The following is a 14,760-nucleotide window of genomic DNA, read 5'->3' as shown; positions in this document are numbered from 1 at the left end:
CCTTGTGTCTTTTCACAGTGGAATGTACTGAACACAGTAAGTCAGACCTGTCTGCTCACCTTGGGTACTTGTTCCAGGACTGAATGTGCTCTGACACAAGGTCTTCTGTTGAGAAGCAATGTAGTCCTGATGGTCTAGGTGTTGTGAGGAGCTCACAGGAATCTAGGCATGAAGGCCACAGTGTTTTTAGATGTTAAGCTAAATGCAGTAGCTCTTTTGGTCACTGCGGTCTTGTCCTCATGCAATCCTGAGAAGTTTAACTGCACCCTTTTGTGAATTATCCCAGTGTCCGGTTGACATTTAGAAGTTAATTTGGCTATGACAGATTACACTGTTCTTCCTCAATTTTCTGCCTTGTCTCCCTCCCTTCAGGAGGTAATCATCTCCACAGCAGGGAAAGCTAAGAGATTGGAGTTCCACTTTTGTGTTGTTCCTTGGTCTTGTATTCATGTACACCATTGCTGTTTTCAGTTCACATGTATAAACCAGGTCGCAAGTAGTTCAAGAGCAGATATGTGTGTGCTCAATAATCTTTGGTACGGGGGCAGTGCCTTGCTAGAGAAGGTGGGAACCAGCAGCTGTAAATAAGTGGAAAAGCTGTAAGTCTAAGACCAGCAGTGTCTGGGGTGCTCCAGCTGCATTCTCCTGCAATCATGAACTGGAGCCCTCAGCAAACTGCTATTGTCATTCCCTGGAGTTGCTGAAATTCCCTGTATGTATGTTTGTGAGATCTGCAAAGGTAACAGGAGGTGAGTACATAGTTCCTGGTGACTGATCACTCCATATCTGACCGTCATAGCCCATAATACGGGACAAGCTTTAGAATAAAATGTGCAGTGTAAATGTGAGGGAGTTCCAACATGATCCTGCTGCTCTACTGCAACAGGGCTTCCAGATACCTGATAGTACATAATGTCAGTGAATGGTGACAACTCCTTAATTCAAACAGTATTATCGTAGTTTTGCCATTAATGTTGATTATTTAGATGTTAATTTGCTGTGAAATTCTAGTCTGGCCTTCTGGTGGGAGGCTTGTCAAATTGCGGATGCACTTAGAGTGGCTTCTTAGGGCTAGTGAAACTTTTCTCATGAAGTGGAACTAGCACCTTTCTTCTTTGCCTCGTATTGAGTGTATTTATTTTTTAATTTTACCAGTGAATCTTTTAGAGAATGTAATCTTAACTTTACTAACTAGTGAAACCCTGAAAATGTTTGTCTGGTTCTGCAATGAGAGCGTCTTGCTGTGTTTATGTAGCAGTGGCCTGACCAAGTCTCTGTAGCCTTAACCCTTTGTTCTTTTTTGACTCAGTGGGAGAATTTCTTTGGAAGAGCAGAATCAAGTCTATACATTGTGTTTATCACTCCCAAGGGAAATAGCAGAAAAATATTGTGAAGGACTCCTAGTGTAGGTCCTCTCTGGACAAGTGAAGAAGTTAATCTTTATTTAGACAGTTGGAGTGTGGGTGAAATAAACAATACAATTGATTGCATTGACATGGAAGTGAGTATTACAGTATTAAAGTACAGTATTACAGTAAACCAGAATGGAATAATACTGCTGTTCTCTAATACCAGGTGCATTTGTGGTACAAAGAAAGTAGCTGCATAACTACAGTTATTTAATACTAAGGTCTTCAGCATGGCCATAATAATTCACTAGAATAAGCTGTCCTGCCTTCTGCTATCCCTGTTGCCACCCATCTTCCCAACACGTTCTTTGTTTGAACACACACACAAGTGTTTCTGAATCAGGCCAGGGAACTGATCCCACTGAGAACTAACTGAGCAATTCCTCAGTGAGCCTTGTAATGCAGCTACAGAGATGTGTGTCAGTACAGCAGGAATGGGGAAGCACAAACTGCTCTGGAAAACTAAGACTGCTGTCTCTTGGGGTCAGGACCAGCCTGGCATCACCAAACTACAGCTCTGAGGTGCAGTTTCTCAAGAGACTCAAGCCAACCCAAGTATGTGTTGCTATGAAAATAGGCAATCTTTGTGCCCTCATCTTCTGTGGTGTCACAAAGGCAGCAGCAAGCTCACGTGTCTACAGAAGGAGAGAAAACTTGACTGTCGCTTTCTAGACTGACCTAAACCTTTGGAGAAGTTGCTCCTTAAGACAACTAAGATAACAGTATTTATTATCTCGTGGCACTTAAGAGGCAGGTATTTTGCATGGCAAAGAAAGAGGAGTATTCATTATTGTGGTGGTCCAGTTCTACCACATTGCTTGTCCTTAGTGCTGCTCTAGATCACAAATAAAAAACTCTTCACTGATATTGGTTAAGAAAATGCTGCTAGAATGGCATCTAATGCTGTCTTAGTCACACTGTGTCCACTGTAGCAGGAACACATGTTCTTCAGTTTCCTCTTCCCTTAGCTCAACTGGAAGAATAAAATGCTCTGGAGCAGCGTATGGGAACTAATCCTTGCTTTACGCTGATGTGAATTAGCACATGGGCTTGTGGAGCACAGAGAAGCTCTGCCCTTTCAGTTTTGAGGGGGAGAAAGCTGAGCTGGGCATTCCCACACACTAGTGTTTCTAGAGCTTAAGGGAACTGCCACTTGTTTCATAGCTGCGGTTGGAATGACCCCTGGTGGAAGTTTCAGACAGTCAGGATTTTTAGGAGCTCTGTCCCAACAGGAGGCTTCAGTTGGCCAGCCTTAGGCACACACATTTGAAAACTGTGGCTGCTATTGGAGATGAGTTTGAATTCAGGTGTAACTGGGCTGTATCCATCAGTAATCTACATTCCTTATGTTGCATCCTGTCTATTTACATTTGTAGTACCTGAGCCTGACATGTGTGTGTACTCACACATTCCTTTTCCCTGTTGTCTCTTTTCCCTTACCTATGTTCTTAGGGTGGAAAAACTTTATTGTTATTGCTTTACCATTTTTTTCCTTCCTGGTGAGTCAGCCCAGTCCAGCCTGTCTGTTGCACTGCTCTTGACTCTGCAGTCTGCTCTCCACATGCTTTGTGAGTCCCGCCAAGCTATGTCATAGGTTTTTCATGTTAGGAGGATATTCCAGCAGATTTCCCCAATGTATATGCAAAGCCACACCATTTTTTGAAGTGGAAATAGGATTTTATTCAGTACTCTTCAGATTTCTCCCACTTGCTCAACGCACATTTGTCTGCTATGCAAGGTAGTGGTGAGAAAATGCCACAACCATCTATTGATTTTTTTTTTCTTTTCTTTTTGGCAGGCTGATTTGAATACCAATATTGAAGATGAATCCAGATCTTTCTATGGTGTTTCCAGCCAGTATGAGAGCCCAGAAAACATGGTCATTACCTGTTCCACCAAAGTGTGTTCCTTTGGAAAGCAGGTGGTAGAGAAAGTAGAGGTAAGGAGCAGACATCTGGGTGCAAGGTTTCCTCTGGCTGCCATTTTGTCTCTTAAAGTATTTGCATCCTGCCATTGGATCTCAAGGCAAAATACATCTCATGCTTCTTTTCAGGGAGATAGATGCCATAGAAATAAGATCACTCAGCCTGCAAAATGCTTGTCTTAGGATTTCACTGAAGATCTGCTACTGTTTACTACTTTTCAATTAAATCTCAGTTTCTGAGGAGAAGTAAATATGTATGACTCTTAGCTCTGCCGATTCTCTGGGGTTTTTTGGGAAGCCAAGGAAAGCTAGGGAACATAAATGTGTTTTGTAGTCCAGAAATATGAAAACATATAAGCAACACCTCACTCTCACCAGTGTTTGTAAACAGATCATTTCTAGACTATAGCTATTAATTTGACTGTAATAAATTTACAGACTAGTCTTACGATTGTATTAGACCTAGAGCTTATGCACTTACAGCTTGAGCAACTGCAAATAACTGGGTTATGCATAGAACTGACATTGAAGAAATTATTTTTGATTCCACATTCAGCTGCTAAGAGAGCTGCTTTGACATGCCTCCTGCTGCCCTGTTTCTCAAGGAACCTTAGGATGCAGAAGCATCTATGTGCAGAACACCAGCTGTTCTCATGTCAGCAGTCAGTACAAGGTGCATCTTTCCCCAAAGCCGATCTCTAGCCACATGATAGTAGGCATGCTTGAAGTTAAGTGTTTGCAGAGGGATAGAGGGGCTAAAGGAAGATGTCATGGTGCACATGGAAGAAGACTAAGCTTCTGGGGTGAAAGAAGGTTATAGGCATTTAAGGGTCTGCTGTGAAACCATAGATTATGGACTCAGTTTCTCTTCAAAGGCAGATAATATATACAGGAGCTAAGGTGTGAATGTGAGCAAAAAAATCCCTCTGTGTATCATTGGCAAGACCCTTTCTTAAGTGGGGGGCATAAGTTCTATATTCTCTCACACAGGTACCAGAAGGCTTTAGCCTTTTTTAGCTATAAAGCCTCCTGAGCATAGTATCTATGCTCTTCCTGGTCTTGCTAAAACAGTAGTTATTAACTTTTTCCGTTTATTCACACCTAGTATTTTTCCAGTAGAGATGCAGACTGTAGTGTAGGTGTCAATTGGTATGTTCCTCTTAGTTACCTTTCACAGTGCATTGAGGGTTTGCTGCTCAGAAGCTGGAACCCACCATTTTAAAGAAAACAAGAAATCAAGCCAAAGAAATTGAGGACTCAAGAGGGCTGACCTTGGTGCAAAGTACTGTGGTCACTGTTCATAAAATTATTTGAAAGTGCCACTGTAATTTTTCTGTTTTGAGTCCCGTGTTGTGATAGTGTCACTGGTGTGCCAGCATAGCCCCATGTGTCCCTTTTGTGTTTCTCCCTGCAGACAGAGTATGCACGCTATGAAAACGGACACTATTCCTACCGCATCCACCGCTCCCCTCTCTGCGAATACATGATCAACTTCATCCATAAACTCAAGCACCTTCCCGAGAAGTACATGATGAACAGTGTGCTGGAGAACTTCACTATCTTACAGGTAGGAATTTCAGCTGTTTTTGTTGCAACTTGGCAACATGTAAGGACCATGCAGGAGTTCACTGTTGAGAGTCAAAGCAGGTGGAAATCTGCTTTTTATAGCTCAGCAACTAATTGAACTTACTATCTTTCATGTGTATTGCACTTCAAGACCATTTATGGAGCTCTAGGGATGGTAACTCATGCAGAGGAGCAGCAAAAGAATTTGAGAGACCTGGGTAAGAGAGAGATAAAAAGAAAAATAAAGGGAGAGCTCATGAGACAGAGAGGCAAAACAAGGGGAATGATGAAAAAGTCAGTGAAGGAAATGCTCATTCCACTATTTCACAAATATTGAGGCCCTGGCCCTTTTTGCAAGGTAAAGAACCACATAAGAGCACTGTTGATTGGCTATAAATTTTTTCTGTGGGAAGAGTTCTTCACTGACCATATTAGGGGGGAAAGACAGTTGTTTCCTCAGGACCATCCAGGACCTTTACAGAATATGGAGACATGCAAAGGAGTTGTGGGGAAATTCTGACACCTTCTGAATCACTGCAACCTCTAGATAGGTCAGGATTGCAAGGCTACAGCAATTAGATTTCCATTAGTGTTTTGTTATACTGGGAGACTTTCCAGGCTCAGATGCAGGCTAAATGAGGGAAGAGGGCAGACAGCTTAAAAGGTGGATTTTTCTAACAGACTGAATTCTGTGTTCACCTCAGTAAGAGACATCACAGATCTTTGCCCAGAGAACATGAGGCTGGGTAAGTAGAAGAGATGCTGGTAGCTGTATGAAAGACTGGACATCAAAGTGGTTTTCATTCCATTCTCTGAAGATCTTTGATAACTGCAGGCAACTCATTTCACTGCTCTGTGGCTCAGACACATCAGCTATAAACACAAGGTTAATATACGTCACAGAGCATTAAGTTTACTCTTTCATGCTTGTATTAAGATCTTAAACATCTGGAAGAAATGAGGAGTATAAATGCTGAGAGTTCTTTTAGATGAGCAAAAGCATGAGAAGGGCAGAGACAGAGATGGACGACATGTGTACTGTAATCCATACTGGAGAACATTGTAGCTGCCTTCTGCATGTTTCATTCCTCAGTCAAGCCAGCATTTCCTATAAATTCTAAGAAAAAAGCTGTCACATGGTTATACTTCCTCAGGGGCTTTATGTTTTGAGAAATCTCATGTGCTTCCCTTATCTTCTGTCACTGAAGGCATGTCTCAGGTGGGACTACCTTGCAGTGCTCTGCAAGATGAAAGTGCTGCTCCCTGAGCAGCAGCCTGAGCATTTCCCACTCCCCACTGTGGAGCTGAAAAGTACATAATGTCAGGCATTTTGGTAGTCCTCAGTTCCCACTACCACCTTTGAGGCAAGTGTAATTATATTTTTTTATAATCCCTTTTATGTGCTTAGAATACCGCTAATCCCATAAGCATAATTTATCTTGCTTGGCACATTTCTCTGGATCTAGAACTCCCAAGATTTCAGAGCCCATTTTTCAGATAAGGGCCCAGTGCCTTAGCACACCTGGATGTGTATAAGTCACCACATCTTTCAGAAGAAAGGACTTCAACTGCAAATCCAATCATGAAGTAAGAAAAGAAAACAGACCAAAATAAGACTTTTAAAATTAGTAGGAAATTTTGAAAACAGCTATTTTCTTCCTCTTTTCACAAGAACAGTTGGGCTTTGGTACAGCTCAAGCCTCCAGCTGGAATGGTTTTCTTCTGCAGTTGAGTTTGTGCTGCTGCTTATAAAAATCTCTCCTGCAGCAGGAGAGAACTTTAGCTATGGCACAAACTCAGGTGACAAGAACGTGCAAAGTTGTGCAGTGACAGAGAGAGGGAAGCTGAGCTAGGAGTTCTGAGAGCAATATTTCTCTTGTCTCTGCCACCTAGTGCATGCTGCAGAAATTAGGACAACACTGCTCCTTCACCATGCTGCTGACAGAGTCACGTTGTAGAGATGCTAAAGGGTCTTGAAGGGCCATAGGAGAAAAATGGGAGAAAACGAGCTTCTGTAAGAATGCATGAGTGTAGCAGCCATCCTTCTCCCAACATCTACAGTGTATGGAATGGGAGGTGTAATGGAGTCAAATCTGTAAGTCTCCTGTAATAGGAGTTATACTCATGGATTAAATCCTCATGTTCGTGTCTACCAATGACAAGCAGGAGCAGAAGGAAAACAACTGTTTGTGGTTGTGATATATCAATATATGTGTGAACAGGAGTGGGTGTGCCACAGGAGGGGGCTCCTCTGTACCCAGCAAACAGAGCAAGAAGAGCTTTTTTCAGAGTAGAACGCTTTCACTGCTGAAATCTGCAACATCAGGGGTGGGAAGCAGAGAACCTGCATCCCAGTGATGTGAACCCTTCTTGGCCACAGTGGACTTTTCCTCACAGTGAATTTTTTGTCATCTCCCTGTCTCTTCACTGCATTGTAGTTCTGAGGCTGCAAAAATGCTTTGGTTTGTGGGCCAAGCTGTGTATGGATCCTGCACTTCTCTGTTCTTTGTCTATTACTGACTTTCTGCTTTATGTTAAATGTGTCGAAATATGTAAGCAGAGAAATAGCAGTTGCTATTTCAGCTTCTTCTCTTTTTCTGTCTAGGTTGTGACAAACAGGGACACACAGGAGACCTTGCTGTGCATAGCATATGTTTTTGAAGTATCAACTAGTGACCACGGTGCCCAACATCACATCTACCGGCTGGTGAAGGACTAGAGACTCTCTGCCCTGAGTTGTCCATGGAATGCATGTCTAAGAAAAAAGTCTGTGCTCGAACATCCCCTGCCCCCTCCCAAACCAAACTGAAAAATAAACTGCAGATATTGTGTATTTTCAGAAGAGTACCTCTGAGCTGGTTTGTGATTGATAGAGTGAAGTTTCCATCTCCAGGTTTTTGCAAATGGGAAAAATTTCCTTGGCGTCAAGGAAACAGGCAAATGACTGCTTTAGGGTCTCACCACAATCAGCATCCTGTGAAAAGCAGTTCCCACAGTGCACATGCAGGGTGTGATCACACACATAAAAGGAGCATATGCACCTGAGCATACAGGTGGGGCAGTGGCAATAGCAACAGCTTCCACAACTCTGATCATATATGAACAGGTTGAAAGTGTTCCTGCTACACCTGGTCTGAGTGTGTGCACTCATATACATTCATTTGAAAGCCAGCGCATGCAGAGATGTGGTTACCATACATTGATATTAGATATACATGGTCATCTGCCTGTGTGTAGAGGTTGCACATATATCCTGCACAACTGCCTGTCCACATCAGCAGTTGTGCAGTCACAGGCTCATTCAGCCTCGCTCTGTTAGAGGCTTGTTTCTTCTTCCCTCACTTTCATGCATGATAGTGAGAGACCAATCTTTCTTTTGTGTTTTAAATAAAATTATGCTTAGAAAATTTGGTATGTTAAATCATGTTGTCTTGCCCAGTAGATTTCCTCTATGTATCAAGTCTGATGACTTGACAGACTAAAATAATTCTTGCTGCTTTTGCTTCTGTTCTCCCTGCACAGCTACCAGTGCTCAGTGAGCCAGTCTGTGCTCTTGTGCACCAGCAAAATAATTGTTCACAGAAGTCAACTTATTCCACCTGTTAGTTGCAGACAGTGAGATGCACAAGTATTGCACAGGATGTCATTTGGTGAGCAAACTGGAGAAAAAGAATGAGAGGGAAGAGTGAAAACAGCTTAGCTTTCTTTGTTTCCAAGGCAATCAAACACAGCCTTTCTCCTTTACTTGTGAACTGAGGTTGTCTATTCAGAGAGGAGTCACTGAGAGGCAATAATCTTGGTCCCCACAATGCTGCTGATGTGGGGGAAAGATGCAGCCATTCAGGTTGCTCTGAGGAAAGGGGTGGTTTGCATGATGCTTTGGCAGCGGGTGAACAGGAAATTTATTAGATGGCCAGGCAGAGTCATGTGGCCTGGACAATCAATTTAATGTGGAAGGGGGACTAATTGACTTGCTTCCTCATTAAGGACGGCATGCCAGCTGATCTGTTGTAACTAACTGTAAAAGTGTGGGTTTCCATTTGCATGTGGGAGGTCCCTGGCAGGGATGAGTCTTCACCAGGCATACCCTGTGCTTTGAAGCATGGGAAGAAAAGGACAAGGGTAAGGAGGATAGCAAAAATGATGCCATGAAGTCAGAGCTGGAGAAGGATGGCTTGTTTCCTGTTATGGGAAAAGTGCTCCATAAATTTTTTCCCCCCAATCTTGCAGATGCTGCATTCTCAGAGCCTATTTTTAAGGACCTTGCAGGGCTAGTGCTGTTAACCTTCTCTGTGCAGGAGCCAAAAGTGGATGGTCAAGAACAGAAAGTTTGCTTGCACCTATTAAGCAAAATCTACACCAGTTTCCAGCTCTGCCTGCTCTCTCCAAGACAAAGGAAATACCTTCAAGAATGGATTTCATAACTAATACAGACACACAAGATCCCAGCAGCTTTCCTTAAGATCTGCATGGCTGGTAACCAGAATCTGTCAAGCCTGGAGAAAGATGAGCCAAGTACTTTAGACACCTAGAAAACAAAGCATCTTGAAATACCTGCTGTTCTGTGCTACACATGAAAAATCCATGCAAGCATAGGCTGCCCTTGCCCATCCATTGGGTGTTATTGCTAGTCCCAGCCAGGTGACCAACTACATCTCTGCAAACCAGGCAGCTCCTCCAGCTGGCCACATAGGTATGAATGGCAACAGCTCTCTACAGTCCATTGCTGATGGATGCACCTGCCTGCTTCAGCCCTGTGCAATCTCCTTCCTGATCTCTGAACCATGTGTGGAGCAGGCAACAAATCAAATAAAACCTTGCTAATAAGAAAAAAGACTGACCCTTGGGAAAAGTATTTTTGGCCAATGGAGACAACAATGTTTTGAAATTAAGCCTGTACAGAGAAAGTCTCCAGCAATGGAAAATTTCTTATGATGTGTATTAGTATTCTCCTGCAAACATTAGCTTGGTGCCTTGCATGCTTTCACTGCCGGTTTACACCACAACAGCAGACCCTATGGAAGTGAGTCCCTGAAGATGAGCCCTAGAAGTTCACTGGGTCCATTACTTGATCATTAATAAAACCACATTAAGCAAAGTTATAGGATGTTATCAAGGCAGTAAACATGAACCAACAGGCTGAGGAACAGAGGAAATCTTTGCACAGCTGATTTTGGGACACTTACGCAGGGATTATTTTCAAATTAATATCAGTGGAAGATTTTTCTCTGGCAGTGTTCCTTTCTATGCTTCTCTTGGAGTTCAGAGCTCCCTGGTGTCAGTAACCAGGGTTAGCAAGAGACATCTACCTGCCTTTGAAACTCGCTAGAGAAAGGAAAAGAAAATTTGTGTGTCTGGGAGAGTTCACTTTTGTAGGCCAAGAGATGAAAAAGATTTAGGAAAGCTAAGGGGCAAAAGAAGTACTGGAAATTTTGATCTGGACTAAAAGGCTTCTGTCCCCTTGCAGAATGGGTGAGATCCATGCAAAAATACTTCTAAGACTGGAAGGACTGTAGCTGTCTGTCCCCAAGGCTTCCTTTCTTGGAATTTCACCAGAAGAAACCAGACAGTGCATCGAACTAAAAGCCAGCTGCAATTTTGCTAAAAATAAAGCAAAGCAAACACAAAATAGAAGCATATGTAAAAAAAAAGAGCCTAGGTTCAAGAGGAAAGGCTAAATTGAACTCTAAAGAACTGACAACAAATGAGGATATCAGAGTGTCTTACAAGTTTAACTTCTGTTGGGGCAGAAATACCAGAATTTTTAACTTAACCTGTAAGAACTTGCTGTAAAATCAAAGGATGAAACATTAAAAGCCAATTCCCCATGTCACTTTACAGCCACAACACTGAGACCTTAGAAGGTAAAGTGACAAAACAGAGATCTAAATATCCATGTTTTCTTTGTAACAAAGCACTTAGAAAGTTTTCATTTAACTGATTCCCTTTTTTTTCTAATGTACATGCTTCAGTTTATCAGCCCTAATTTGTGCAGCTACATCTGCTTGTGGAATCCTGTCAAACTGAATTACTAAAATGATTCCACTTACTGATAGTCTTCTGAGATAAGACAGACCATGGGTCTGAGTAACACAGAACTAGGCAAGTCAGGAGCTCTCCCTTCATCTGCACTTCAAAGCAAAAAGGAACACTTCAGGTAAGACAAGTTCATTTGAATTCATTCATGTATTTGTGGTGAGGGGGTGGGAACTTCTTAAGCTGAGATTGCCAACCAAGAAAACATGTAGGTGGGCCTAGAGTCAAAGGTAGGGATTGAATTTAAATCTCTTTCTACTTCAATATCTAGACCCAAGGATCATTATTTCCTTAAGTATTACACACATGCTTTAGCCTTTGGTGCAATGGTTTGCCAGTGCCTTTTCTTCCCCATTAACCAGCTCATTTTTGTCTTGCTTCTTTGACATCTTGGACCAGATGAAGAAGTTAAAGATTTTGTATGGTTACAGCAAAGAATAAGAACTAATTCAGACAGGTGAAAACACCCTCAAACTTGCTCTAGAGCTGTAGAAACGGCAGGAAACACATGCTGAGCCTTCAAGAACCTGCCAGGGGGTCATGCTGTTTCATGCAAGCAGAATGTCCATCAAAACCAAGCAGGAAGGCAGCGACAACTTGCGTGCTTGTAATGAAACAGCAAGATCAGGGCTACTCTATGAGGGAAGGCTAGCCAGAAGCTTAGGTTGACCACAGCTCTGTCCATAACGTCACAGACCATGGTGCAGTCCCAATCCTCTTGGACATCAGATCCAGATTACACTGGAAGCCATGTTTGCCTGATGGTTCAGCAATTAGTCAAGACTCCAAACCTTGACTCCTCTATTTAAGAGGCCATACAATTTTGGCCTCTTACATGAGCCAAGAAAGTACTGGTGCTCATTCTGAGGAAAACTAATACAGCATCTTTAGAGAAAAGCACCTCCATCATCTCCTTCAGGTTCAAAATACAGCAATAATGATGGAAAGAACATGAATATAAGCAAAGTTAGAAAGTCTAGGTGGATGATCTCTTTCTGCCAAAAAGAGAAGCAAAGACTTTGATTTTCAACCTCCTTAATTTCCCCACAACACTCAGCTCTGTTGCTATATTATGACTTCATCTGAAATTGGTGGCTGAGACCAAAGCCACAGACTTGCTATTACAGTAGAGGGGGTACATCCTGTGAATTACACTGGAGAGCATTCTTTTCTAGATGCATCAAATGCTGCTACTCAAAACTGTTCTCAGAAGCTGCATGTAGCCTTCAGGTTTGCTGGTCAGGTGCCATGGATTCAGGTACACAGAATCACAAAATAATTAAGGTTGGAAAAGACCTTTGAGATTGTCAAGTTCAACCTATGACCTAACACCACCTTATCAACTAAAGCATGGCACTAAGTGTCACATCCATTGTTTTTTAAACACCTACCGGGGATGGTGACTCAACCACCTCCCTGGGCAGCCCATTCCAAAGCTGAACCACTTGTTTTGTGAAAAACATTTTTCTAATGCCTAGCCTAAACTTCCCCTGCTGCAGCTTAAGACTCTGGCCTCTTGTCCTGTTGCTGGTTGCCTGGGAAAAGATGGTGATGAGGTGAAACACCTTCTGTTCCTCACTGTATGGACAACATCAGAACACCCCCACGTTAGATTCAGTTGCATGTGGAAGATGGCTAGTTGAAGCTGAAACACAGTTCCAACAGACTACTTTCATAAACTTAATGGCATAATTGAGAAGAGACCTGCAGATAAATGCAGTTTCCTTGGTACAAAGTGTATCTACAGCATCAGTCACTCCAGTCCTCAGTTCACAGTGATCTTCAAGCTCTTCCCTAAATCATCAGGTTCATACAAAGCTCCCATATATGTTTTTTTCTGTTTTTTTTTTTGGCCTGTGCACATTTTACCTTTTTTCCAAAGTAAACACAAAATGATGACTTGATTTCGCATATTGATTTTTTTACTTTGACTTGAACTATAGAAATCCTATATACCTGGTAAAGCTGCTTTGCTTATGCAACAGGTAAAGAACACAACATCATGCTGTCTCTTCTAGAGTAACAAGCAACCAACAATAACACCACCACCAAAAGTGTTAAATATGTTCCCATTGTCTGCTGACTTCCTGTGCCACTTGTCTTTCAGGAAGTTGTTTATTTCCAAAGTTTAAGTTACTAAAGATTGGCATCAATTCTGGAATGAAGATCCTTCAGTCCTCAGGTCTAATGGGATTTGTTGCAGCAAGCAGCAAGTTAGAGCTACAGCACCCAGAAGATGGACTTTTCTTGGAGTCTGGAACCAAAGATCCATAAGAAGTTGTCTCCACAGATCTCTTCATTTCTTGGTGCATTGTAAGACATATTTCCTTCATTGCTTGCTTTAAGGTAAACACACAGCAATGTTTGTGTACTTCTGCACATAAATAAATGACTAACAGAGAACTGCAGCACATACTTCTTTTCTGGGAGGGAGAGAAACAAACATGCAGCAAATGATAGTTGTGTTGCTGGCAGCACTGCCACCAGGATGCTTTGAGTCTGTTGAACCAAGCAGTTTATAAAAATCCACTTAGGACATGATGGAAAGTACAAGAGAATATATTTGTTGTGGACATCCCCTTGAACTGAGAAGTGTGACAGCAGCAGCAGCACCAGAAAAGGAAATGAGAATACACAGGGGACCTAGGAATGTGAAACAAATCTTCCTTCTGCAAAAACATTTATGGTAAAGCCTTGAGTTGATCTTCATACACTGTAAAATACAGTTCCTCTCAGAGGAGGCTTATGTCCATAACTGCACTGCTCTACTTCTGTAGGCATCTCTGCCCCACTTCTAGGTTGTTTCCTCAGCACTCAACACTTCACTTAGTGGTCCATGACAAAACCTTCCCCAGCTCTGTTAAGAGAACTTGAGAGAGTCTTCTGCTGGAGGGAGTGTTTGAAATTGACTTCATTCAGTTTCTGTTGCATTTCCACTGACACCCAGAGGAAGACAGGTGGGGACTTTCTATATGATGTCAGAAGATCTCCCTTATGCCCTGTCTCTCATAGCACCACAGATAAGAATCATTAAGATTGGAAAAGATGTCCAAGAGTCCAGCCATAAACCCAGGTCAACCACTAAAACAAGTCTCTAAGCACCATTTTTTGAATGCTTCCATGAATGGTGACTCCACCACTTCCCTGAGCAACCCGTTCCAATGTTTGAACATCCTTTCAGCGAAGAAATATTTTCTAAAATCCAATCTAAACCTCACCTGGCACAGTTCGATGCTGTGTCCTCTCGTCCTATCACTTGTTACCTGGGAGAGGAGACCGACCCGCACCTGTCTACAACTTCTGTTTCGACGGCAGCAAGCTCGGGGGAGCACTCAGACACGCTCTCCCCCTGTGCTAGAAGCCATAGCAACACACTGGTTGTCGTGGTAGGCTTCGGACCAGTGAGCATCTCAGCCCGGGTTTGCCGCTCGCAGCAGAGGTCAGGGCTGCGCTCCGGGCCGCCTGCGGGCACGGGCACCACCCCCTGTAGGGGACGTCCAGCCGCGGCTCCCTCGGGACAGGGCAGCTGAGCGGGGCCGGTCGGTGCCCCCCGCCCCGGCACATCCCGCCAGCTCCGGGAGGGTGCGCCGGGGGACGCTCCTGGCGCCCACCCAGGGGTTTCTCTGAGGGTACCACGGGCGGCAGGGGGAGTGGGGCGGGCTTCAGGCAGAGGTCTGCCAAAGGGACTTCGGCGGGTGCAGGACGGAGCGGGTGGGGTGCTGGAGAAGCGGGCCGGCAGCGCTCCCTCCCCTCCATCCCTCCCTCCCCTCCTCCGCGGGGCTGGAGCCTCCCCTGGGCAGCGCCCCCAGCTCCTCCCCGCTCGGT

The 14,760-nt window shown here is 43.4% G+C and overlaps 1 protein-coding gene across 3 annotated transcripts in view; it reads left to right on the top strand.

The window, feature by feature from the left end:
* TEAD4 (TEA domain transcription factor 4) overlaps positions 1–7,746 on the top strand; it is a 50,988-nt gene extending 43,242 nt beyond the window's left edge. For all 3 annotated transcript variants that reach the window (XM_039699629.1, XM_039699628.1, XM_039699627.1), the window contains 3 exons: positions 3,208–3,348; positions 4,748–4,900; positions 7,505–7,746. In XM_039699629.1, the coding sequence (XP_039555563.1) occupies positions 3,208–3,348; positions 4,748–4,900; positions 7,505–7,618 (408 nt within the window). In that variant the 3' untranslated portion in view covers positions 7,619–7,746. The remainder of the gene's footprint in view (positions 1–3,207; positions 3,349–4,747; positions 4,901–7,504) is intronic.
* Positions 7,747–14,760: the final 7,014 nt, after the last annotated feature.

This window comes from Passer montanus, unplaced genomic scaffold, assembly GCF_014805655.1.
Source record: "Passer montanus isolate IOZ18808 unplaced genomic scaffold, ASM1480565v1 scaffold137, whole genome shotgun sequence".
Classification (NCBI taxonomy): Eukaryota; Metazoa; Chordata; class Aves; order Passeriformes; family Passeridae; genus Passer; species Passer montanus.
Note: the sequence above shows the minus strand (reverse complement) of the source record. Positions and strands in the feature narration are given on the sequence as shown.